Source organism: Coregonus lavaretus, assembly GCF_964263955.1.
Source record: "Coregonus lavaretus genome assembly, chromosome: 36".
Classification (NCBI taxonomy): Eukaryota; Metazoa; Chordata; class Actinopteri; order Salmoniformes; family Salmonidae; genus Coregonus; species Coregonus lavaretus.
In genome coordinates this window covers 26,394,129-26,421,852 of record NC_140023.1, presented here as the reverse complement: position 1 = coordinate 26,421,852, position 27,724 = coordinate 26,394,129, and the positions used below count along the sequence as shown (strand labels likewise).

The 27,724-nt window shown below is 43.3% G+C and overlaps 1 protein-coding gene across 1 annotated transcript; it reads left to right on the top strand.

Annotated features, from left to right (window-relative positions):
* Positions 1 to 1,514: 1,514 nt before the first annotated feature.
* Positions 1,515 to 16,478, top strand: LOC311110966 (uncharacterized protein). Its single transcript, XM_084153616.1, has 10 exons — positions 1,515 to 1,800; positions 6,678 to 6,813; positions 7,254 to 7,364; positions 9,221 to 9,353; positions 9,914 to 10,092; positions 10,336 to 10,409; positions 10,577 to 10,739; positions 10,880 to 10,965; positions 11,282 to 11,472; positions 13,891 to 16,478. Exons 1-10 carry the CDS (start codon positions 1,689 to 1,691, stop codon positions 14,365 to 14,367), a joined length of 1,662 nt encoding a protein of 553 aa, XP_084009742.1. The 5' UTR covers positions 1,515 to 1,688; the 3' UTR covers positions 14,368 to 16,478.
* Positions 16,479 to 27,724: the final 11,246 nt, after the last annotated feature.

Here is a 27,724-nt window from a genome sequence, read left to right as displayed (position 1 = left end):
AACATTAACTGTAAAGCTTCACGAGTCGTAACATTTGCAACTGCAATTAAGTTATAGAAAGAGGAGCACGGGAAGCGCTACTAAGTTACACAATAGTAAATGTTGGTAGACAGAAGGCGCTCTTTGGTCAAGGGGGTGAATTGGTCATCAAAAAGAAAGGAGGACCAAGGCACTCTTCATAGAATTAATTAAAATGCCTTTATTAGTATGGCATGTTCAATAGAAACATTTTTTTTTTTTTATCCGACGCGTTTCGGCTGCATGGCCTTCATCAGGGAGTACAAAGAAATAATACAATGTCCTCTTTTGAACAGCTTTTCCAATTAGCCCTAATTTGAAGAGGGAGTGGTTACAAAGTTGATTAAGTTATGTTATCTTTTTTATGTATTTTATCTCAGACGGTCTGGTAGTAAGGTTGTTACCCCCTAGTACCCTAAACATTAATTAATCATGCTACCCTCATGATATTTCTCAGTATTGGCCAACATTAATTTGATATTTGAGTGATATAAAAGTGAACTATACCTGACAAGTATGAGTGGTTTAGGTTAATTTTCCATACTTTGTGGGCTCTGCCTGTCAAGCAGCAGAAAGGCGCATTTGCCAATGTACTGTTGGCTGATTATGTTTACTTTTATTTGCACATTATTCTTTGTACAGTTGGCTAAACATAGTGTTAGCTAAACATAGGCGCTTATCCGACAGGCAACCTTAGCAGCCATAGCCAGCAACATTAATTTTAAATACGGCTTTCAATGGAAGAGATGTATTGTTGAGATTTTCAGTTTCACTGATATAAAGCGACAAATCCATATACGCAGCCTGGTCTCATAGACTAGGCGTAACATAATTAAAGTAAATCTGGGACTATAAAATCAGTATGATTGATATGTTTTGTTTGATATGGTTAAATAAGACAGAAGGTTACATCTAGCAAATCAAAGGTTGTATATTCGAATCTCATCATGGACAACTTTAGCATTTTAGCTCATTAGCAACTTTTAAACTAATCACTACTTAGCATGTTAGCTAACCCTTCCCCTAACCTTTTCCCTTTTAGCTAACCCTTCCCCTAACCTTAACCCTTTAACATAACTCCTAACCTTAACCCTAACACCTCGCCTAGCTAACGTTAGCCAGCTAGCTAACGTTAGCGTTAGCCACCTAGATACCTAGCTAACGTTAGCCACAACAAACTGGAATTCGTAAAATATCATATGTTTATCCAAATTTTAACATATTGTACTTTTAGCAAATTCATAATAGCATACAAATTGTAATTCGTAACATAATAAGAAATGGATGATGGACATTCACAAATTAATACCATACGAATCGTAACATATCAATCTAAAAGAGAGTCTCCAATATACGTTCAGAATAATACTAAATGCTTTGCGACCAGGTTGCAGGCATGGTTTTATTTCTTGGAACACAAGTCGTGATGAGGAAAATTCTATCCAATCAGAAGCGCTAGGCGGGGTCTGTCCTGCCTACTGCAGTCTAACCTAAAGTGAACGTAGCATACGTGACTGCAGTCAGTTTTAAGACAATAACAAAATCCAGCTACTTAGTAGCCAAGGATCTTTGCTAAATGAACGTATGATTGTTGTTACAATGTATCGTCTCTGTATGGATATGTTTTTTACATTGACAGAGTGATAGTCAGGCGGCACAGTATTCGCATCATGCTTCCAATGCCTAGGGTCGACGGGGACATTTTTGACTGTATCCAACGAGGAAACATTGATCAGTGTGCACATATCATTCAACATGATCGATCTATCCTCAAAAAGAAAGGTACGTTTATAGGCCTGCCTATGTATTTTTGAAGTATGCATTAGCCAACAATTTACTGTTCACACGTTTGGGGAATTAATGTTATTTTCTATTAAATTTTTCCAAAAGCCTATCATATTGCAGAAGAGCATTTTTGGATACCAAGACTGTTCTCAGGCAGGCCTGGTAGCTAGATATTTTCGAGTCGCGTCGGAGACAATTTTAACAAACCCTAACCCTTTTCCTAACCTTAACCTAATTCTCCTAACCTGGCACGTTTAATCTTACCGTCCAAAGAGAATGTGCGCAGCCAGCTATACAATCCTATGTATCCCCGTGAACCGGTTCGTACATAAAACATTGTACATTAAGGCTGCAAAGGCGTCGGTTTCCTCCTTAACTCGATTTAATGGCGAGACAAAAACAGAGAAAATACGCATACCTTATTTATGAAACACCATGCTAGAGTGGCTAATGCTTGTCGCGTACATTGTTCAGCCAATCAGGTTGCAGCAGTCTGTTTTTTTCCACCCCTGGGGTGTAATCGATAGGCCAAACAGTTCCGTTTTGCAACTAAAACAGAGGAAGGGCTGATAAATTGTAAAGGCTCCAGCCACCCAAGCCATAGACCGTTCACTCTGCTACCGTCCGGCAAACGGTACCGGAGCATCAGCTCTCGGACCAACAGGCTCTGAGACAGCTTCTACCCCCAAGCCATGCTGTGCTGTTGTCTTAGGTCTCTCTTTATGTAGATTTGTGGTGTCGTGATGTGTTTTGTCCTACATTTAAATTGTTTATCCCAGCCCCCATCCCCAAAGGAGGCCTTTTGCCTCTTGGTAGGCCGTCATTGTCATTGTAAATAAGAATTTGTTCTTAATTGACTTGCCTAGTTAAATAAAGGTGAACTAAAAAAATAAGGCTGCTAAATAGCGAGACTGCTAAATAGTCAATTAATGGTACCCAAACTATCTGCACTGACTATCTTGTACTGACCCTATGCACACACATTAGACTATACAGTGCATTCGGAAAGTATTCGGACCTCTCGACTTGTTCCTTATTCTAAAATGCATTAAATTTTTGACCCCCCCCCCCCCCCCCCCCAATCTACACACAATACCCCATAATGACAAAGCAAAAACAGGTTTTTAGAAATGTTTGCAAATTTATTAAAAATAAAAAACGCAAATTTCAAATTTACATAATATTCAGACCCTTTACTCAGTACTTTGTTGAAGCACTAAATAATGTAATGTGGAAGAAAAATTAAAACATAAAAAAAAGACTATATTTTGATTACATAAGTACTCAAGACATTTACGTTTTAGTAATTTAGCAGACGCTCTTATCCAGAGCGACTTACAGTTAGTGAATGCATACATTAAAAAAAAAATTCATACTGATCCCCCGTGGGAAACGAACCCACAACCCTGGCGTTGCAAACGCCATGCTCTACCAACTGAGCTACACGGGACTAGACCTGAGTCAATACATGTTACAATCACCTTTTGCAGCGATTACAGCTGTGAGTATTTCTGGGTAAGTCTCTAAGAGCTTTGCACAGCTGGATTGTACAATATTTGCACATTATTCTTTTAAAAATTCTTCAAGCTCTGTCAAGTTGGTTGTTGATCATTGCTAGACAGCCATTTTCAAGTCTTGCCTTAGGTTTGCAAGCCAATTTAATTCAAACTGTAACTAGGCCACTCAGGAACATTCAATGTTGTCTTGGTAAGCAACTCCAGTGTGTATTTGGCCTTGCATTTTAGATTATTGTCCAGCTGAAAGGTGAATTTCTCTCATAGTGTCTGTTGGAAAGTAGACTGAACCAGGTTTTCCTCTAGGATATTGCCTGTGTTTAGCTCTATTCCGTTTAGTTTAATCCCAAAAAACTTGCTAGACCTTGCTGACGACAAGCAAACCCATAACATGATGCAGCCACCACCATGCTTGAAAATATGAAGAGTGGCACTCAGTGATGTGTTGTGGTTGGATTTGCCCCAAACATAACGCTTTGTATTCAAGTTCATTTCTTTGCCACATTTTTTGCAGTTTTACTTTAGTACATTATTGCAAACAGGATGCATGTTTTGGAATATATTTTTGAAAATTCTGTACAGGCCTCCTTCTTTTCACTCTGTCATTTAGGCTAGTATTGTGGAGTAACGACAATGTTGTTGATCCATCCTCAGTTTTCACCTATTACAGCCATTAAACTGTAACTGTTTTAAAGTCACCATTGGCCTCATTGGCCTCAAATCATTGAGTGGTTTCCTTCCTCTCTGGCAACTGACTTAGGAAGGATGCCTTTATCTTTGTAGAGACTGGGTGTATTGATACACCATCCAAAATGTAATTAATAACTTCACCATGCTCAAAGGGATTTTCAGTGTCAGCTTTTTTTTTTACCCATCTACCAATAGGTGCCTTTCTTTCCGAGGCATTGGAAAACCTCCTTGGTCTTTGTGGTTGAAATTCACTGCTCGACAGAGGGACCTTACAGATAATTGTATGTGTGGGGTACAGAGATGAGGTAGTCATTCAAAACTCATGTTTACATTTACATAATTTAGCAGATGCTCTTATCCAGAGCGACTTACAGTTAGTGACTGCATACATTATTTATTTTTATACTGGCCCCCCATGGGAATCGAACCCACAACCCTGGCGTTGCAAACACCATGCTCTACAAACATCCCTGCCGGCAATTCCCTCCCCTACCCTGGACGACACTGGGCCAATTGTGCACCGCCCCATGGTTCTCCCGGTCGCGGCCGGCTACGACAAAGCCTGGATTCGAACCAGGATCTCTAGTGGCACAGCTAGCACTGCAATGCAGTGCCTTAGACCACTGCGCCACTCGGGAGTGGAAGGCCCTTTCCTGTTTCAGCATGACAATGCCCCCATGCAGAAATGGTTTGTTGAGATCGTTGTGGAAGAACTTGACTGGCCTGCACAGAGCCCTGACCTCAACCCCATCGAACACCTTTGGGATGAATTGGAACACCGACTGTGAGCCAGGCCTAATCGCCCAACATCAGAGCCCAACCTCACTAATGCTCTTGTGGCTGAATGGAAGCAAATCCCTGCAGCAATATACCAACATCTAGTGGAAAGCCTTCCAGAAGAGTGGAGGCTGTTATAGCAGCAAAGGGGGGACCAATTCCATATTAATGCACATGATTATGGAATGAGATGTTCGACGAGCAGGTGTCCACATACTTTTGGTCACGTAGTGTAGCTCCATTCTTGTGTATTTTTTTGTATTCCTTGTGTTACTATTTTAGTTACTCTGCATCGTTGGGAAGGGCTCATAAGCAAGCATTTCACTGTAAAGTCTACACCAGGTATATTCGGAGCTTGTGACAAATAAAACTAGATTTTAATTTAATTTGAGTTTCTATTGGACAAATTCAGGAAGGTCCATCCACATTTTCTTCCATTTCAGAAATGTTTTGCAACAGATTCGGCATAATAATAATAATAATAATAATAATAATAATAATATGCCATAATGAATACACCCCTGGTCTGACAATTTCAAAATAAAAGTTGTGCTTACTGAACAAACAGTTTTTAATGACATGCATTGAATTTGTTGGCATGAACTCGTTTACAAAGCAATCATTACAGTAATTGCATATTGCATCTGGGGTGAAAAAATACATCTATTCTACTTAAAGATATATGGTGCGTATAAATCCGAAGAGGGTGGCCAGCTCCTGGGGGAACTGTGGGGGGGATCTTGGAGGGCTGGTGGCCTGGCGGTTGGAAGCTTGGGTCGGTGGCTGATGGGTTGCTGGTTCGGGTCCCCGTTTTTGACCTTATGGGTGATCTGTCGACGTGCCCTTGAGCAGGGCGTTGACCATGGTTGCTTCTATGGGTCGCTCTGGATGGCAGTCTGTTAGATTACTAATGTGATGTAGATGTTGAGTGGCTTCACTGCAAATAGGTTGTATGTTTTCAATATAAAAGAAATTCTGCTTGTTCAGTAAGCATACGTTTTATTTCGAAACTATCAGACCAGGGGTGAAAAAACAAACTGCTGCAGCCTGATTGGCTTAACGCGGTACGCAACATCCGGGACTAGCATTAGCCACTGGTGTTTCCTAAAGAAAGTACGCATATTTTCCCCTTTTCTCTCGCCTTCTTGAGTTGAGGAGGAAACCGACTTTGGGCTAACCAAACTGTAGCCTATTCTAAGGGCACTTCTGGGTAGTGTGCCTAAATTATCATACCGTTATTCTGACCTTCTGTAAGTAAATTCTGAATAATAAGCATGTCAGAGACGGTCAGACTAAAATGTCTGTCGTCAGAGCTTTTCCACAAGCCTTTTTCACCCAGCTATCGCTTTGCAGCATCAAATATGCATGAGCAAATTGCTTTGTTACAGGCAGCAGATATTGATTTATATAATGTGTTATAACCAATCTTACTATCTTATCACTACTAGCCATATTCGGCCTAGTTTAAAATCATACAAAATGTAAGTTTCAGAGTCCCATCACAGTTCCAGAATGCATCACCACTCACTGTTCTTAAATGACTGCTGAAAGCTGACTGCTGATGTCCCCTGTTGGGATTTTGTCATGTTGAGAGAGGGACCCCAAACCCTGTCTGTTTTAGAGAGAGACCCCTAACCCTGTCTGTTTTATCAGTTATCTGAGATGAGTAGTTAATCAGTCTATCCTTTCAGACACTCACATCTCCTGTGACAGAATGACATGAAGTCACAGCAGCTAAAATCAGTGGTAAAGAGACAATAGTAGGCCTACTGCTCTTTGGGTGGTTAGGTTGAAAGTGACAATATCTCAAAGTAATACAATGAATGTGATCATTTACAGTTATAGCACCCTAATCATCTTTGTGTGTCGGTCTGTATCTGTGTCTGTGTGTAGGTTGGAGTGATTTCACCCCTCTCCACTTTGCGGCCCTCAATGGTAACCGTTCAATAGTTAACCTGTTGCTAAGCAATGGAGCTGACCCCAACCTGACCTGTGATGCAGGAATGACGGCCTTCCATTTAGCATGCAGGTCAGTAACACTACCTGTCTCCTACCACGTCAGTATCTGCAGATTTTAATGGACTGAATTGGTCCCCCTATCCAGTCCGATTAGATCTGTGGAAAGGGACTAGGGGAAGAGCGTTGGGCCCCTGGAGCATCTATAAATGCCCCTGTCTCTCCCTCTTCTCCCTGAAGTGTGCACTCGTACACTCCCCCTCATGGATGGAAAAGGAATGTACTGGTGTAAGAAATATGGTGGAACCTCTCTCCAGCCTGTACTTACATCAATCCAATGCTTTGAAATCCTTGAGGGGGAGTGAACAAGTGTAAATAAAATCAAATTGTATTGGTAGCATACACGTATTTAGCAGATGTTATTGCGGGTGTAGCGAAAAGCTCCAAGCACTAGCAAAGAAGGGGGAGAAATGGAATTATACTATTAATGCGGTAATGTCTGTGTCTCTCCAGGCATGGTAATGTATATGTGATGCACCAGATGATGCAGCATGGAGCTGATCTACGCATGGTAGACCATCAGGGCAAAACCGCCCTACACCATGGAGTGTCTGGAGGCAACATGTAAGGACACACACACACACACACATAGCTACATAATATTACACACATATATATATATATATATATATATATATATATATATATATATATATATATATATATATATATATATATATATATATATATATATATATATATACAGTACCAGTCAAAAGTTTGGACACAACTACACATTCCAGGGTTTTTCTTTATTTTTTACTATTTTCTACATTGTAGAATAATAGTGAAGACATCAAAACTATGAAATAACACATGGAATCATGTAGTAACCAAAAAAGTTTTAAACAAATCAAGATATATTTTATATTTGAGATTCTTCAAAGTAGCCACCCTTTGCCTTGATGACAGCTTTGCACACTTGGCATTCTCTCAACCAGCTTCATAAGGTAGTCATCTGGAATGCATTTCAATTAACAGGTGTGTCTTGTTAAAAGTTAATTTGTGGAATTTCTTTCCTTCTTAATGCGTTTGAGCCAATCAGTTGTGTTGTGACAAGGTAGGGGTGGTATACAAAATATAGCCCTATACAGAAGATAGTCCTCTGTAGCTCAATTGGTAGAGCATGGCGCTTGTAACGCCAGGGTAGTGGGTTTGATCCCCGGGACCACCCATATGTTAAAATGTATGCATACATGACTGTTAGTCGCTTTGGATAAAAGCGTCTGCTAAATGGTATATTATATTATTATGGTAAGAACACCTCAAATAAGCAAAGACAAACGACAGTCCATCATTACTTTAAGGCATGAAGGTCATTCTATCCGGAAAATTTGAAGAACCTTGAACGTTTCTTAAAGTGCAGTCGCAAAAACCATAAAGCGCTATGATGAAACTGGCTCTCATGAGGACCGCCACAGGAAAGGAAGACCCAGAGTTACCTCTGCTGCGGAGGATAAGTTCTTTAGAGTTACCGGCCTCAGATTGCAGCCCAAATAAATGCTTCACAGAGTTTAAGTAACAGACACATCTCTACATCAACTGTTCAGAGGAGACTGCGTGAATCAGGCCTTCATGGTCGAATTGCTGCAAAGAAACCACTACTAAAGGACACCAATAAGAAGAAGAGACTTGCTTGGGCCAAGAAACACAAGCAATGGACATTAGACCGGTGGAAATCTGTCCTTTGGTCTGATGAGTCCAAATTTGAGATTTTTGGTTCCAACCGCCGTGTCTTTGTGAAACACAGAGGAGGTGAACGGATGATCTCTGCATGTGTGGTTCCCACCGTGAAGCATGGAGGAGGAGGTGTGATGGTGCTTTGCTGGTGACACTGTCTTTGATTTATTTAGAATTCAAGGCACACTTAACAAGCATGGCTACCACAGCATTCTGCAGCGATACGCAATCCCATCTGGTTTGCTCTTAGTGGGACTATCATTTGTTTTTCAACAGGAAAATGACCCAACACACCTCCAGGCTGTGTAAGGGCTAATTGACCAATAAGGCTGATGGAGTGCTGCATCAGATGACCTGGCCTCCACAATCCTCCGACCTCAACCCAATTGAAATGGTTTGGGATGAGTTGGACCGCAGAGTGAAGGAAAAGCAGCCAACAAGTGCTCAGCATATGTGGGAACTCCTTCAAGACTTTTGGAAAAGCATTCCAGGGTGGCTACTTTGAAGAATCTCATATTAAATATATTTTGATATGTTTAACACTTTTTTGGTTACTACATGATTCCATATGTGTTATTTCATAGTTTTGATGTCTTCACTATTATTCTACAATGTAAAAATTAAGAAAATCCCTGAAATGAGTAGGTGTGTCCATATGCATGTACACACACACACACACACTCACACACACATAAACCTACACACAACTACTCACTCTTACCCTGCGTCGTGTCTCCAAGTGTAGCGATGCAGTACCTGTGGGAGACGGGAATGTTCAGGTGGTGTGATGGAGACATGTACCATGTTACACCTCTACACCTGGCTGCTGATGCAGGCAACACTGAGGTCGTCCGCTACCTGCTCCGAAACAAGGTGAGATGTACACACTTACTTGCTTAGAACGTAAGTCTGATGATGACTTCCATGTTCCACTTCTATTGGGGAGTTTCGATATGGAGTTTACCTTACAGACTACAGTTCCTCAAGTCACATTATCTGTTACAAACGGGGCATGTAAAGTCCTGAGGTGCGTCACAATAATATCTCCTTTCTCCTGAACTTCCCACAAATGTAAAAGCATTGAATTAGTGGAGGCATAGCCCCGTGTAGCTCAGTTGGTAGAGCGTGGCGCTTGCAATGCCAGGGTTGTGGGTTCGATTCCCACGGGGGCCAGTATGAAAATGTATGCACTCACTAACTGTGAGTCGCTCTGGATAAGAGCGTCTGCTAAATGACTAAAATGTAAATGTAAAAATAGCCAAGTGGGAGTTCCACCAAATTTCCAGTCATGTCCTTTCAAATCGTTGAAGGGAGGTGAACAACTGCACAATCTCTGTAACATGCGGTCCTTGCTGGAGCGCTCGGCTGCAGTATCCTTCAACTTTGTAGGATTGCTGCCGCACTATTTAAAATATGTTTTGTGTGTGTGTCAGAGGTGTATGGTGGAGACTGTGGACGAGGATGGGTTGACGGCGGTCCATGTGGCATCAGAGAGAGGCTGTGTAGAGATGTGTTGGACGCTGCTACAGAGATCAGGCTTCAGGATACTACACTTGAAGACCTACAGCGGACACACACCTCTGGACCTCTGCAGGCAGGGAAGGACATTCAGGTGGGTCCCAATAGCTCTAACCTTTACCTGGGTATTCATTAGGCACAAAACGGAGGAAAACAGACAAAAACAGGGAGGGACTAATCTGAAACTTTCTTTTTTCTTTTCAGGTGCGAAACGTTTTAAAACGTTTTCCATTGTGTGACCTAATAAATACAACCCAGGAATATATCACACTGTCACCCTCTTCTGTCCCATTGCCATACCACCATCATTTTCTGTGTTGGGGTTGTATTTCCACAGACATCTGCAGCTGAGCAAACTACTGACCCGCTACATGAAGGAGCCACCCTTCAGCAAACCCGACGAGTCCCACCGTAGGTGCTATGCCTTTAGTCTCTAATGAGGCTGTGATAAGTTTAACTGTAATGAACATTGTGTGACATCGAATCATGTTTCTGTGTATAATTGTTTCTGTGTGTGCGTGTATCCGTGCATGCGTGGATCTCTGTGTGTGTTTTTGTGTGTGTGTATGTACGTCCAGTCCTGTACTACTGGACGTTATTCTACCCGTGTCTGATCGGAGGAGTGATTCTGATTATCGCAACGATGTTGGGGGGCTACGGAGGGATAACGTGCGCCGTGCTCTTCCCTTGGCTGGCCAGGAGTATCTTCTCCCAGTTCCACCGCATGACCACCTACCAGAGGTACAGACTGTGTGTCTGTGCGTGTGTGTGTGCGTGCTAACTATGTGTGTTTGTGTGTGTGTGTGTGTGTCTGCATTATACAGTATATTCATCCATTGTATTGTTATTTTTTCCATTACCTGTCCTGTGTTGTGTTGCAGGTTGGCCAACCCTGTCTACCTAGGGACTATGATAGCTGGACTGTTCCACTCTCTAGTCTGCTTCTACTACAGAATACTGCCGCCAAATATCCTTTATATCACAGTGATACTGTACTGCCTAATATTGTGTACTGCCTAATTCTATTACAATAAAGTATATACTTTTTTTAAAAAGTATGTTGTATTGTCACATACACAGGAGAGGGAAGGCCTGATAAAGAAAAGTGGCTTCAACCACATCAAATTCCAAACCTTGCTAGTGACTGTAGTTCCTGGATGTTGTGGTTGACTATTTTGTAGCTGAACAATGATGAATATACTTTACACTGACTATCCATCATACATTATATGTATGTAGCCTACATGTAGTATATTGTTGGTTGAGCCTTAACCTGCTGTGACGCTTGTGGGGGGATGGTGTTCTGGGTAATGTGTCGCTGGTCCAGTTCTCTGTGGTTTTGGCCCTGTTCTGGAGGGTTCTAACCCAGGATCCTGGGGAGCTGGGACCGGGAGACGCAGATCCTCGCTACTCCTCCATAGCAGACCTGCTGGAGAAAAAACAGAATCCTCAGAGGTTCTGCATCTACTGTGAGGTGAGGAGAACCAATCCATCCATCAATCAATCAATCTTTATTATGAGTTAAGAAAAGACAGAGTTGTTTAAGTTAGTGATGCAGCTGAGATTTGAGCTGTGGCGAGAAATACGTTTATCCTGCCCTCCTTTTGTCATGGTATTATAGTGGTGATTATAGTTGATTGGGCAATGCATGTTAAATTGATTTTTTTCCTCCTCTTTTTTTCATCAATCCTCCATATTCCCAAACAAAACTGTGCACATCCACAGAGAACTACATTTCCTAAATGCTAAATGCTCACCAAACAGCGCCTCGATCCATTCAGCAGTTTTCTTTATCTAGTTTACTCAACTTTGGCAAACGTGTTGAGACAACAAAGGAATCTATGTACCCAGAACTTTCCTGCCCCAAAGTTGAGTAAACAGCTGATTGCCTTGATTGTTTAAAGTTGACTCAACTTAAAAAATATATGTTTTACAGTGAATGCACATCAATAGCAGTAGCATTACATTTACGTAGACGCTCTTATCCAGAGCGACTTACAGGAGCAATTAGGGTTAAGTGCCTTGCTCAAGGGCACATCGACAGATTTTCACCTAATCGGCTCAGGGATTAGAACCAGCGACCTTTCGGTTACTGGCACAACGCTCTTAACCACTAAGCTACCACTAAGCTACCTGCCACCCCAGTAGCAGATGTAATAAGCTGAGTTTGCTGTACATTTTTTGTTCATATGTTAAATTTAGTGTTGCTTATTAGAATTTCCTGTATTTTTTGGGATTGTCACTTAAAACCAGGGGTTGGAACCAAAATTATTTTCCAATCGTTTCATTCTGAACAGAACCATCATTTTTTTTGTTCCGTTCCACTGTTTCCGACCAGCAAAATAAAGTTCTGAACCGTTTTGAACCAAAACATAGTAGCGGTTTATATCATTCCTTTCTGTTCCTTTTTAAACATCTGAAAAATATTTTTTTTTTGTACATTTAGCTAGACAGTAAATTACTTAACCAATGGATAGAACAGCTTGCTATGGAGCGGGCAAGCTATGTAGCTACATGCATTGGACAGACAAGGGTAGTGTAGGGTGCGAGATGCAACTTAAATTTCGAGGGTGAAGAGAGCGATGGGCATGAAGCGCTGGTCATCTTGTTGTTATGACATGCATTATCTGAATAAGGCCCACAGAATTATACCTACGGAGGAGTGGCTTCTATGAAGGAACTTTGAATGTCTTTGAACTTCAGAGAGTAGGCTTAACTAACGTTGGACCAGAGCTGGCCCTTGATCAGTTCCATTACCTAGACCAGAGCTTGCTAGCTAGCAAACACACTTGTGTGTGCAGAGCGGCACCAGAATTAAAATAAAAACACGTCTTACCTTTTTGTAGTTAATAAATCCAACACGAAACGTGATAACTATAGTATCTGTAACTAGCATTGAAAAAGTAAATCCAAATCTCTCTCCCTAATTTCTGAATCATGCTTGTAACGTCAGTAGCTACTGTAGACTGTGCTTCGGAGGGACGGGAGAGGCAGATAGCCTACACACACAGGCAATGATTTTCAACTGGCAAGCAGGCAGACACTGGAATAAGTTTCTGAGTGACAGCGAGGGCTTTGCATAGGCACTTTGTTGAGTTTTTTGTGGGACTGAAAAAAAAATGCCCAGAACGTACAAGAAAGTTATAAACTGGTTCCTATGCTTTTAAAATAACGGTTCTATTACGGATTAGTATAGATCACTTTCGTTCTGGTTCTGTTCCTCGAAAAATTTCAGTTATTTTCCCTGAACAGGTTCCAACCCCTGCTTAAAACATAGTTTTTGTATTTATGATATGATTTATAGAAGTGCATAGATGCGGTAAAAAGATCAATCGAACTCGAACAAAACAATGGAATTGCCATGGAAACGTATGGGAGAAAGATTCCGAGTCTCCTCATTGCCCTCCAGCAAAATTAGCCTGCATTTAGCCTATTGTTTATATGTGTATTTCACACTATGTTGAGGTAAAAAGCGGAGTAAAATGTTGGTATGGATGTCAACCCCAACACATGTTTATGTCATCATTACCAATCAACTGCATTACAGTTAAAAACGACTGACCACCACCACCGATTTATCCGAACTGGAATTAGCATTTAGCAGTCACTTCTTCTAAACCTGAAAAGGGACAACTTCTACATTTTAATGCACGAAAACAGCCAAATATATCCAAATATAACTTCATTAACCACATTGTGGGCCTGTTTAAAATACATAAATCATGACGGATTTGACGAATATCCACTTTGTTAGATCAAATTTGCTATATGTGCACCAATCTGGTCAATGGAACGTCTGTGTTCCATTGACTCCTTTACCACATCTATCCCTTCTGAAGTTAACCTCTCAAACAGAAACAGTGTTTCTCACTGCTATTCCCCCTCTCTCTAGTTGTTCCAGCCGGACCATACTAAACACTGTAAGTTGTGTGATGTGTGTGTGAGGGATTACGACCACCACTGCCTGTTCCTGAACCGCTGCATTGGTAGGGGAAACCATCGCCTCTTCATCAGCTTCATCCTCTCCATGGCCGCAGCACACCTCCTTTTCGTTGCTGCGGCAACTTACCACCTGTATGTGGTGGTGGTGTCCCTTGAGGACCAGTCGTTGGTTAGGGCAGTAGCTGCACAGTTCTGGGTGGTCACATTGACGATAATGAACGCTCTGACAATCCTTTGGGAGGCTTGGCTGTTGACGGAACAGTTTGACGCCATCGCCATGGGGACTACGACCTACTTCAAACCTACCTGCGAGACTCGGCAACGGTCACTAGGACACCGCTGGACAACGTTTTTTACCTTCCTATTGGAGGGGAGGAGACGGTTAGATTATGGACAGACGGGGGACAATATCTCCATAGAAATTTAGACAATATGGACTCTAAAACCTGTGGTGTGATGAAGAACAATGTACAGTGCCTTCGGAAATAATTCAGAACCCTTGAATTTGTCCGCATTTTGTTACGTTACAGCCTTATTCTAAAATGTATTAAAAAAATAAATCCTCAGCAATCTACACACAATACCCCATAATGGCAAAGCGAAAACAGGTTTTTAGACATTTTTGCAAATTTATTAAAAGTAAATAACTGAAATACCTTATTTACATAATTATTCAGACCCTTTGCTATGAGACCCGAAATTGAGCTCAGGTGCATCCTGTTTCCATTGATCATCCTTGAGATGTTTCTACAATTTGATTGGAGTCCACCTGTGGTAAATTCAATTGATTGGACATGATTTGGAAAGGCACACACCGGTCTATATAAGGTCCCACAGTTGACAGTGCATGTCAGAGCAAAAACCAAGGCATGAGGTCGAAGGAATTGTCCGTAGAGCTCCGAGACAGGATTGTGTCGCGGCACAGATCTGGGGAAGGGTACCAAAACAGAAGGGCCTTGGTCAGGGAGGTGATGGTCACTCTGACAGAGCTCTAGAGTACCTCTGTGAAGATGGGAGAACCTTCCAGAAGGACAACCATCTCTGCAGCACTCCACCAATCAGGCCTTTATGGTAGAGTGGCCAGACGGAAGCCACTCCTCAGTAAAAGGTACATGACAGCCTGCTTGGAGTTTGCCAAAAGGCACCTAAAGACTCTCAGACCATGAGAAACAAGATTCTCTGGTCTGATGAAACCAAGATTGAACTCTTTGGCCTGAATGCCAAGCGTCACTTCTGGAAGAAACCTGGCACCATCCCTACGGTGAAGCATGTTGGTGGCAGTATTTTGCTGTGGGGATGTTTTTCAGCGGCAGGGACTGGGAGACTAGTCAGGATCGAGGCAATGATGAACAGAGCAAAGTACAGAGAGATCCTTGTTGAAAACATGCTCCAGAGCGCTCAGGACATCAGACTGGGGCGACGGTTCACCTTCCAACAGGACAACGACCCTAAGCACAATGCCAAGACAACGCAGGAGTGGCTTTGAGACAAGTCTCTGAATGTCCTTGAGTTGCCCAGCCAGAGCCCGGACTTGAACCCGATCGAACATCTCTGGAGAGACCTGAAAATAGCTGTGCAGCAACGCTCCCCATCCAACCTGACAGAGCTTGATAGGGTCTGCAGGGAGAAACTCCCCAAATACAGGTGTGCCAACCTTGTAGCATCATATCCAATAAGACTCCATGATCTAATCGTTGCCAAAGGTGCTTCAACAAAGTACTCAGTAAAGGGTCTGAATACTTATATCATATGTTATATTTCAGTTTTGTATTTTTGATAAATTAGCAGAAATTCTAAAAATCTGTTTTTGCTTGGTCATTATGGGGTATTGTGTGTAGATTGATGAGGGGGAAAAAACAATTTAATCAATTTTAAAATAATGCTGTAATGTAACAAAATGTGGAAAAAGTAAAGGGGTCTGAATACTTTCCGGAGGCACTTCCATTCTTGAAACCAACTGTATCATATGTGAGACTGTTAGCAAGGTGAGCTAAAGCCTAGGCATTAGCTTGAGAAGCTAATACTGCTATTAAACATATAACAAGTGGTGTGTAGACCAGAATTAGTTCTAATAGATCTTAACATTAGAGATAACATGTTCCTTAGATTGTCTTTGGGAGTGTGGTCGTCAACATGTCTGTTAAACTTTATACATGAACATAGGTATTGAAATATTATACTTTTAATATATAGACTACAGTATACTGAATGCAGAAATCTTGCCAGCTAACAAATCAACATGTCACACTCCTCACATAACGCACTGACTTAACACTATGTCCTGGTAAGCATTTCCAATGTATACAGTACATGTAGAGCTAGTTTCTATGTGATGCTCTGAGCTATTTTATAGCTGACAGTACTTCTGCAACGATGTAGATAGTTTATGAATAACTGACTGATTTTGCTCTGTCCTGTGAAGGATTCCACTATTTTACTACAGTATATCCTGTGGCGTTAGCTTTCTGTTTTACATTTTCATGCGTTGGTGTATTTTAAAACTGTGTTTATTTGGTCACTTGAAACGTTACCTCTGTTTTGTTTAATACTTCCCACTATAACTTTTCTTTACTTAAATAAAAGTGAAATATGATGAAATGATGATGCATGCTTTTATGTTATTGGTGGTGTAAACCATAGGTAACAGTGACTAGACTTTAGCTTATAAGCACAATGTAATTTGGCTAATCGCATGCCAGTATGGCTGTGTTAACCCATTGAGCTAAAAAGGCATTAGCTCAGGGAGGTAATACAAGTCTTCAGGTCTCAGGCAACGTTACTTATTAGGCAAGAGTGGTTCACCATGTAAAACCACCTTCGTCACACATGTTAGCATTGGCTAATAGCATGTCGTTACCTCTCTGACCTACTCTGTAGCGAAACCAAGACTCAGCACTGCTAATAGACCACATCCAGTCATCTTCAATTACTCACTGATTTCCTCAATATCCCATGGGGACATATTGCTAGATTATAGAGGATGATGATTCAGTATCCATCTAAGCGTGGTGTAGTCGGGTAATGTCAATACAGTGCCTTCGGGAAGTATTCAGACCCCTTGACTTTTTCCACATTTTGATAGGTTACAGCCTTGTTATCAAATTGATTAAATTGTTTTTTTCCCTCATCAATCTAAACACAATATCCCACAATGACAAAGCAAAAACAGTTTTGTAGAATGTTTTGCTAATTTATAAAAAAATAAAACACTGAAATATTAAATTGACATAAGTATTCAGACCCTTTACTCAGTACTTTGTTGAAGCACCTTTGGCAGTGATTACTGCCTAGAGTCTTCTTGGATATGACACTACAAGCCTGGCATACCTGTATTTGGGGAGTTCCTCCCATTCTTCTCTGCAGATCCTCTCAAGCTCTGTCAGGTTGGATGGGGAGCGTCGCTGCACAGCTATTTTCAGGTCTCTCCAGAGATATAAGATCATGTTTAAGTCCGGGCTCTGGCTGGGCCACTCAAGGACACTCAGATACTTGTCCCGATGCCACTCCTGCGTTGTCTTGGCTGTGTGCTTAGGGTCGTTGTCCTGTTGGAAGGTGAACCTTCACCCCAGTCTGAGGTCCTGAGCGCTCTGGAGCAGGTTTTCATCAAGGATCTCTCTGTACTTTGCCTCGTTCATCTTTGCCTCGATCCTGACTAGTCTCCCAGTCCCTGCCGCTGAAAAACATCCCCACAGCATGATTCTGCCACCACCATGCTTCCCCATAGGGATGGTGCCAGGTTTCCTCCAGACGTGACGTTTGGCATTCAGGCCAAAGAGTTCAATCTTGGTTTCATCAGACCAGAGAATCTTGTTTCTCATGGTCTGAGAGTCTTTAGGTGACTTTTGGCAAGCTCCAAGCGGGCTGTCATTTACCTTTTACTGAGGAGTTGCTTCCATCTGGCCACTCTACCATAAAGGCCTGATTGGTGGAGTGCTGCAGAGATAGTTGTCCTTCTGGAAGGTTCTCCCATCTCCACAGAGGAACTCTAGAGCTCTGTCAGATTGACATTTCGGGTTCTTGGTCCAAGGCCCTTCTCCCACGATTGCTCAGTTTGGCTGGGCGGCCAGCTCTAGGAAGAGTCTTGGTGGTTGCAAACTTCTTCCATTTAAGAATGATGGAGGCCACTGTGTTCTTGGGGACCTTCAATGCTGCATAAATGTTTTTGGTACCCTTCATCTGTGCCTCGACACAATCCTGTCTCAGAGCTCTACGAACAATTTCTTCGACCTCATGCCTTGGTTTTTGCTCTGACATGAACTGTCAACTGTGGAACCTTATATAGACAGATGTGTGCCTTTCCAAATCATGTCTAATGAAATGAATTTACCACAGGTGGACTCCAATCAAGTTGTAGAATCATCTCAAGGATGATCAATGAAACAGGATGCATCTGTGCTCAATTTCGAGTCTCATAGCAAAGGGTGTGAATACTTATTTGAATAAGGTATTTCTGTTTTAAATTTTTTATGCATTTGCAAACATTTCTAAAAACCTGTTTTCGCTTTGTCATTACTGGGTAATGTGTGTAGATTGTTATTTAATCAATTTTAGAATCAGGCTGTAATGTAACAAAGTGGAAAAAGTCAAGGTGTCTGAATACTTTCCGAAGGCACTGTATCTGAGCGGTTTAGCCATTTGTGTCGCATGTAATATTATTGAATGTCCTCTGTATGGCCTGCTTTATATACAGAGGGTTTAAGGTGGGAGAAAGCAGTCTGTACAGGTTGAGGAGGCCAGAAGACGTATATCTCTCCCTAACATCCATTCTACTCTCTCTCTCTCTCTCTCTCTCTCTCTCTCTCTCTCTCTCTCTCTCTCTCTCTCTCTCTCTCTCTCTCTCTCTCTCTCTCTCTCTCTCTCTCTCTCTCTCTCTCTCTCTCTCTCTCTCTCTCTCTCTCTCTCTCTCTCTCTCTCTCTCTCTCTCTCTCTCTCTCTCTCACATACACACACACACACTCCCTAAATCGGATTATGGATTCTAGCAGCAGCAATTTTCTGACGTGGCATCGCCTCTGTTCCTGGCATTCCATTCCAGCTGGTCCTTTTCCATTAGCCAATCAAATCATGTAATGTTAATTATCTCTGTCTTATTGGTGAGTTGTTCTGGTTGAGTTTCCAGGATCAGAGGGGATTGGATGTGTCATGATGTGATTATTGTCTTGGACAGCTGCTGGTGACCATAGCAACGAAATCAACAAACATTATCAACGTGCGAAAAGTGAATAGCTATAACACTATAAGCATCAGTGGAGGCTGGTGATTTAAATAATTGAGGAGGATGGGAGACCCACGGTACAGATGCAGATCGCACGGAAGCAACAAAGCATGTTTAAAAAATCAGCAAAGATACATTATTTTAACCTAAAACATTTATTAAAGACATGTATAGTAAAATATTATGGGGAATGAGAATGAGATGGCTACTTACAGTGTTGGGAAGATATCACAGCAGTGATTGAATGAGGCATGAGTTGAGGTGTTCGGAGGCTTGACTTCAGTGCAGGACAGGGTTTGAGGTGTTCAGAGGCTTCAGTGCAGGACAGGCTCATCATGGATGGATGGTGTTGGAGAAGAGCTCAACTCTTCCACTGAGGGCAGGGCAGGATTTGACTGGGAAGACATAAATCAATAGCACAACACAGTTAGACAAAAGAGCTAAGAATTAATTAGTCCAAGCAAGGATAAAAATCACATTGATGTGTAATAGTGTGATGGTGTTTGTGTATCTGATTGACTACATACAGTTATGAGAGAAAATTGACTGGCCTACTCACAGTGCATTCAATGTGCCAATGGATGACCGGACACATGAGACATGGCTTCAGTTCATGTCAGGAGAGAGTTGACACTGGGAGTGGAGAGGCCATCATCGCTTAATCAGGGAACAGGAGGGGACTTAGCTGTAATACAAATAATTGTAATTGAAAGAGCACAGTTAGAAAAATATGGCATATAGAAGCAAACCAGATGGACATCATGAAAATGATCGGAGGAAGTTCAGGAGTAAAAACAAACAAAATATAATTATTGTAGAATTTGACTGTGTCCATAAAATGTATATAGTATGTATGGGCTGGAAGTAGAGGCCTAAACATTGTTGTTCACTAGTTTACTCCAATTGGGGAAGGGGTGGTGGGGTTGGAAGGTAATGAAGGGAAATTAAATTTAAAAATAAATAAAATCGCTCTACATACAGTAATGAGAGAAAATCGACAGGGCTACTCCGCTGTAAATACAAGTAGCAGTTACATTCCATTACAGCAGCGCCGTCATAGGTTTGGGCAACACGTTTCTCCATTAAGTTAAACTCAGACATCTGAGAATTCACAAAGTCAAACACAGACTGCGCATCTCACCCTCTTGACATATCAAGGTAGCCCAAGAAATGTTCTAGAATAAAGCCCTGATCATCCACATACCTGATGATAACTGCCAATTGCGAGCGACCGCTGATGTCTGTGGTTTCATCCATTTGCCATGCGAAAAAATGCACTGAGTCAACCTCTCTTTTAATCTAACTTTTAATGGATGATGCGATGAAAGCTATCAAATCATTCTGAATTGCTTTCGACATCCCAGAGAAGACAGTAGAAAATTCCATATGCTCAGCAAGTAAAGCATTGTAAAGTGCAATTTCCTCTGCAAGCTCCTTGTAATTGCCCTTGTTAGAGGAACTTTCCCTCTCATCGTGCCCCCTAAAAACCAACTCTTACATGCCCAGAAACACAGTAGTGTCGATAAGCTGCTTGAGAACCTCCCAGTTTCTTCTTACCTTCTCATTGTGTTGCGCAGTTTGAATATGCAGACCTTAGTCCATTACATGATCGATGCAGCTTTTTCACAGAAGCTTGAATCTGATCTGGGCAAAGAAAGGGGTTCTTCAACAAAAAATGCACTAAATTGCCGTTAGCGTTAGCAAGCCATTCTGGTGGAGAAAACTGCACTCTGGAGCTAGCTAGCTTCTTGCTACTAAAGTTAGCAAAGCAAATTGAAATAAATAAAGTTATAAAACCAAGAAAACAATACACTACCGGCCAAAAGTTTTAGAACACCTATATTTTTGTCACACCCTGGCTCTGGGACTCATTATGTTGAGCCAGGGTGTGTTCATTTCTATGTGTGTATTTCTGTGTTGGTGTTCATTCTAGTTTGTTGTATTCTATGTTTGCCTGAGTGACTCCCAATCAGAGGCAACGAGTGTCAGCTGTTGGCTGGTTGTCTCTGATTGGGAGCCAAATTTAACTGTATGTTTTCCCTTTGTGGTTGTGGGTTTTTGTTCCGTGTTCGGTCATTGATACCGTGGACGTCACGAGTCGTGTTTTGTTTTGTATTTTGATGCTTTAACTAATTAAAGTATGTTTGTTCATCACGCTGCGCCTTGGTCTACTCCTTACCTCGATCGTGACAGAAAAACCCACCATGCAACGACCAAGCAGCGTGTCCAGGGGCAGCCCTTGGGGTGGACATAGGAGGAAGCGCCGGGAAAGGCCCTGGCGAAAGAGGAGCAGCGTGTCCAGGAGCAGGCAGCCTGGACATGGGAGGAGATATTGGACGGTAAAGGGTCCTGGACTTGGGGGGAAATCCTGGCCGGGATGGATCGCCGGCCATGGAGTGAGACAGTGGAGAGGCGACGGAGAGAGGAGCAACGGCGTGATCAGGGTCGTCGTCGGACGGTCGTGAGGCAACCCCAGAAAATTTTTAGGGGGGGGCACACGGCATGGACGACGGGGCTGACGGATCCAGAAGGCCACCAGGCCAGGGGTTCACCGCCCTGTACGTCCTGTGCGGATGCCTCACACAGAGTGTGTGAGGGTAGGCATTCAGCCAGGACGGGTGGTGGCCGCTCTTCACTCCAGGCCTCCTATCCGTCTCCACAGCCCGGTTCGGCCTGTCCCTGCTCCACGCACCAAGCCTACGGTGTGCGTCGCCAGCCCAGCCCGGCCTGTCTCTGCTCCACGCACCAAGCCTACGGTGTGCGTCGACAGCCCAGCCCGGCCTGTTCCTGCTCCACACACCAAGCCTACGGTGTGCGTCGACAGCCCAGCCCGGCCTGTTCCTGCTCCACGCACCAAGCCTACGGTGTGCGTCGCCAGCCCGACCCGGCCTGTTCCTGCCACTCGCACCAAACCTACGGTGCGCGTCGCCAGCCCGGTCCGGCCTGTTCCTGCCACCCGCACCAAGTCTACGGTGCGCGTCGCCAGCCTGACCCGGCCTGTTCCTGCCACTCGCACCAAACCTACGGTGCGCGTCGCCAGCCCGGTCCGTCCTGTTCCTGCCACCCGCACCAAGTCTACGGTGCGCGTCGCCAGCCCGACCCGGCCTGTTCCTGCCACCCGCACCAAGTCTATGGTGCGTGTCGCCAGCCCGACCCGGCCTGTTCCTGCCACTCGCACCAAACCTACGGTGCGCGTCGCCAGCCCGGTCCGGCCTGTTCCTGCCACCCGCACCAAGTCTACGGTGCGCGTCGCCAGCCCGACCCGGCCTGTTCCTGCCACTCGCACCAAACCTACGGTGCGCGTCGCCAGCCCGATCCGGCCTGTTCCTGCCACTCGCACTAAGCCAGGGGTGCGAGAAGTCAGCCTGGTAAGGCCCGTTCCTTCTCCACGCACCAAGCCAGGGGTGCGAGTCGTCAGCCTGGTAAGGCCCGTTCCTCCTCCACGCACCAAGCCAGGGGTGCGCGTCGTCAGCCTGGTAAGGCCCGTTCCTCCTCCACGCACCAAGCCAGGGGTGCGAGTCGACAGCCTGGTAAGGATCGCTCCTGTTAAGTCCAGTCCTGCTCCAGCCGGCGGGGCCAGACTGGACCAGGGGCACTATGGGGGGTGTATTGGAGGGTGGTGGTCAAGGCCGGAGCCAGAACCGCCGCCGAGGAGGTATGCCCGCCCAGCCCTCCCCTGGTTTGTTTAGTTGAGGCGCTGTCGCAGTCCGCGCCTTTAGGGGGGGGTACTGTCACACCCTGGCTCTGGGACTCATTATGTTGAGCCAGGGTGTGTTCATTTCTATGTGTGTATTTCTGTGTTGGTGTTCATTCTAGTTTGTTGTATTCTATGTTTGCCTGAGTGACTCCCAATCAGAGGCAACGAGTGTCAGCTGTTGGCTGGTTGTCTCTGATTGGGAGCCATATTTAACTGTATGTTTTCCCTTTGTGGTTGTGGGTTTTTGTTCCGTGTTCGGTCATTGATACCGTGGACGTCACGAGTCGTGTTTTGTTTTGTATTTTGATGCTTTAACTAATTAAAGTATGTTTGTTCATCACGCTGCGCCTTGGTCTACTCCTTACCTCGATCGTGACAATTTTGATTTGTTTATCACTTTTTTTGTATACTACATGATTCCATATGTGTTATTTCATAGTTTTGATGTCTTCACTATTATTCTACAATGTAGAAAATAGTAAAAATAAAGAAAAACCCTTGAATGAGTAGGTGTTCTAAAACTTTTGACTGGTAGCGTATATAATCTACCTCCTTTGTTTCCTGTAGTTTGAAGAAACTAATTTGAACTGAATAATATCCCCCAAAAAACGATCACTATCTCAATCTCTATCTATCCAACAATGTCACCAACTCACCAAGCTTCTCCACACATAGGACCCATGATGCTCTGCAACACAACCCCAATACACCACACTAGATTAATTATCTGTTCATATGATTGGATGGACAAAATGTCAGTTCATACTGCAAAAGCTTTGATTGGTTGGACATCCTCTGGAAGTCGTCATAATTACCAAGTAGGTCTATGGAAGGGGGTGAGAAGTATGAGCCTCCTAGGTTTTGTATTGAAGTCATGTAATTAATCATGTATTTGGTGACGTGAATATATTGAGTATATATTTAGTATAGTTTTATCTTAAAGGATAACTTTTTAAATGTTTTAAAAATATTCTGAAATTCACTAAGTAGGATGCCTCCACTGGTAAGCATGCATACATGTATTTACATGCAACAGAAATTATTCATCCAAAAATAGATTTTTATTGGTAAACTTGACTCTGTAAATGGATAGTGTTAGCCAGCTAGCTAGCTATAGCTAGAGTGGGCAAGTTATGAAGCTTTCAAGACAACTTGGAAATTTCCGACTTGGAAAGACGTTGTTGTAAAAAAATGACCTGTACACTCTTGTTGGCTGGTCCTCACTACATATTCGTCGCCAAACCCACTGGCTCCAGGCCATCTATAAATCACTGCTAGGCAAATCCCCGCCTTATCTTAGCTCATTGGTCACCATAGCAACACCCACCCGTAGTATGGGCTCCAGCAGGTATATCTCACTGATCATCCCCAAAGCCAACACCTCCTTTGGCCGCCATTCCTTCCAGTTCTATGCTGCCAATGACTGGAACGAATTGCAAAAATCTCTGAAGCTGGAGACTCTTATCTCCCTCACTAACTTTAAGTATCAGTTGTCAGAGCACCTTACCGATCACTGCACCTGTACACAGCCCATCTGAAATTAGCCCACCCAACTACCTCATCCCCATATTGTTATTTATTTAGCTCATTTGCACCCCAGTATCTCTATTTGCACATCATCTCTTGCACATCTATCATTCCAGTGTTAATACTAATTGTAATTATTTTGCACTATGGCCTATTTATTGCCTTACCTCCATAACTTGCTACATTTGAACACACTGTATATATATTTTCTGTTGTAATTTTGACTTTATGTTTTGTTTTACCCCATATGTAACTCTGTGTTGTTGTTGTTTTTATCGCACTGCTTTGCTTTATCTTGGCCAGGTCGCAGTTGTAAATGAGAACTGGCTTACCTGGTTAAATAAAGGTTAAATAAAAAATAAAAAAATCTAGCTGATCTAGAGTGTAATCATTAGTCCAACAGTTGCAAACGAGAGTTTCTATTGGCCACATTCATGTATGCTTATCCCCATTTCATTCCGTTGTCTTCCGTTTAAGAAAGGTTTTTCAACAGAATCTGCGGAATTAATACACCCCTGATCACACGTAAACACAGTTCACTTTCATAGCAGCCACCTTGTATTCCTTCTCACATCTATGCTCGCTCCTCCTCTCACCTTTTCCCTTCGCTTGTGGACTTCAATGCACAACACATCAGCTGTCTGTAACCAGGCGAAAAAAAGGTTCCAAGCCAAACCATATCATAACCGTTGACAACTACACACAGCCTACATCATTGTCACCATATTAGCTAAACAACGTCATACTCAACATACTGTAGCTATTAGAAGTAAAATGTTAGTAAACCCACTACAATCATGCAGTACAGTGTACTGTACAGTCAGTAAGCAGTTTAGCAGTTACACTGGTGGGACCAGTGGCAATAAATTAGTAAAACCAAAAGCTTACCTTGACTTGGAAGAGTTCCAGTGTTGGATAGTCATAGCCAGCTAGCTAACATAGCATCCCTCTGTTTGAGCCGGGTGTTTGAGTACGCTAAATGTACCCAGAGGAGGACGGAAACTAGATGTCCTCCGGCTACACCATTGTGCTACCCTACAGAGTGCTGTTGAGGCTACTGTAAACTTTCATTGCAAAACAGTGATTTTTTGGTGACGTAAATATATTTAGTATAGTTTTATCTAAAAAAGGATAACTTTTTTAATGTTTCAATATTTTTATTTTTATGAAATTCACTGAAGAGGATGGTCCTCCCCTTCCTCCTCTGAGGAGCCTCCACTGGTGCTGGCGTATCACCATGCAGGCTATGTTTTCTATTGTGATTGGTCAACAACGATGGCGGCTCTTGAAATACAGAGCAGATTCTTATTTTCCTCTGCCTCGGCTGAGCGGCTTCCATCACCGCAGACCACTCCGCCTCTCTTTCAAAACAGACTTAACTGTTATGTTTGCAGGTTTAGCTTATAAGAATGGTGACCATGGGGTGGTCAACCCTCCTCCTGTAGAGCGATGGGATGTGCAAGCTTTTTTTTCAGTCCTGCTTTAACACACCTGATTCAGCTCATCAAGATCCTGATGAGCAGCTGATTAGAATTAGGTGTAAGAGCAGGGTTGGACTTGGAACTAAATCCTGCACACCCAGTAACTCTCCCAGGGAGATGGGGGTTTGCCATCCCTGGCGTAGACTAAAATGTGAAAATGTGAATATAAATGCTATGACTGTCATTGTGGGCTGTATATTAATACCCAGAGGAACCAGCATGTGTTTAGCCAGAGGTCTGCACATTCACTTCTCCATACTGACTTCTCACTTCCTGAGAGAGAGAGGAAGCGTGGTCACACAGCACATGATTCTGACCCCCCACTATGTGAAGACCTGTGTCTGCATTTTGTACCACTGTCCGAGCTGTGTGTTTCTCTCTGTGTGTGTGGATGCCTATGTGTATATGTGTGTAGGCCGATGTGTGTGTCTCCTGTCTCCACAGTGAGCTCTTGAGGACTGACAGGCGTCTCTCTCTCCGTCTGAGATGACATGGCAGGTAATAGTCTCTGTCTCCTAGCAACATCAGTCCTGAGCATAGCCTCCTATAGCTCCAGACTATCACTGCTCTGTTGTGCTGATGTCAACTCTCTGGGTATATAGCATTAGCGCTATCATTATCATCTGATTGTCTCTCTCTACAATCATCAATTATATGACTGACCGACTGAGCATTCAGGCTGCTGAATACATCTCAGTGTTGTCCGTAAGTGAGGGTCATGGTGTGAGATAGTTGTTGACTTTCTGTTGTAGTTTTTCTCACACTCTCTCTCACTGTGTGTGTTGACTCTGAATGTTTGTGTGTCCGGTCAGCATTCCAGATAGTGGTACCGAGCAGTAGACAGATGGATCAGTATCTGTGATTAACCTTTCCAGGACTCTACCCATGGACAGACAGAGACATGACCAGCTCTATGTTCTAACAACACCTAGAGTGTTTGGTCTCCACAGAATTTGCTGTCCTAAAATGATATGGACAGCATTGGTAGTCTTTTCTTCCTTTTACTGCATGTATTTTCAATTGTCTGTGTCTGTTGTACCTTTCCATGCTGAGGTCCCCGTCTGCGTTGCTGGCTTTTTGAGGGAGACTGGTGGAAATAAAGTTGGTGCAGGAGGCTAGTGAATGGTTTACCTGAAAACAAGAGTAGAATAGTTTTGCATACCTGGCTAGTAACCTGAAGTGGACTATGGCAAACTGTGATTGTGTGTGTGTGTGCATGTGCTTGAGTGTGTGTGCGCCCATCTGTGTCTGTCTGAATAATGCAGCAGGAGTAATATTAGAACTGAGCATGTGCAGGAGATGTCTATCCCTCGCTATACCTCTGTATCCCTCTAAAAATATACACCTATCTCTCTCTCTCTCTCTCTCTCTCTCTCTCTCTCTCTCTCTCTCTCTCTCTGTCTCTCTCTCTCTCTCTCTCTCTCTCTCTCTCTCTCTCTCTCTCTCTCTCTCTCTCTCTCTCTCTCTGTCTCTCTCTCTCTCTCTCTCTCTCTCTCTGTCTCTCTCTCTCTCTCTCTCTCTCTGTCTCTCTCTCTGTCTCTCTCTCTCTCTCGCGCTCTCTCTCTCTCGCGCTCTCTCTCTTGCGCTCTCTCTCTCTCGCTCTCTCTATCAGTGAGGAGGAGAGTGTGCAGGGCTGTAAGTACACTGGGCTAGTGAGACAGAGACAGAAGGGGGGAGAGAAAGATGGAAGGAGAGAGAAAGAGGAAGGAAGAGAGAGTGCAACTGGAAAGGAGACAGATAAAGAGAGGGAGAGTGGAAAGAGAGCCCGGAAGGAGAGTGAGTGGCAGTGCAGAAGAGAAAGAGGGGTAGAGAAAGGGTGGTGCCTCGAAAATAAGCAACAGGGCGAGGCAGCAGAGTGAGAGGA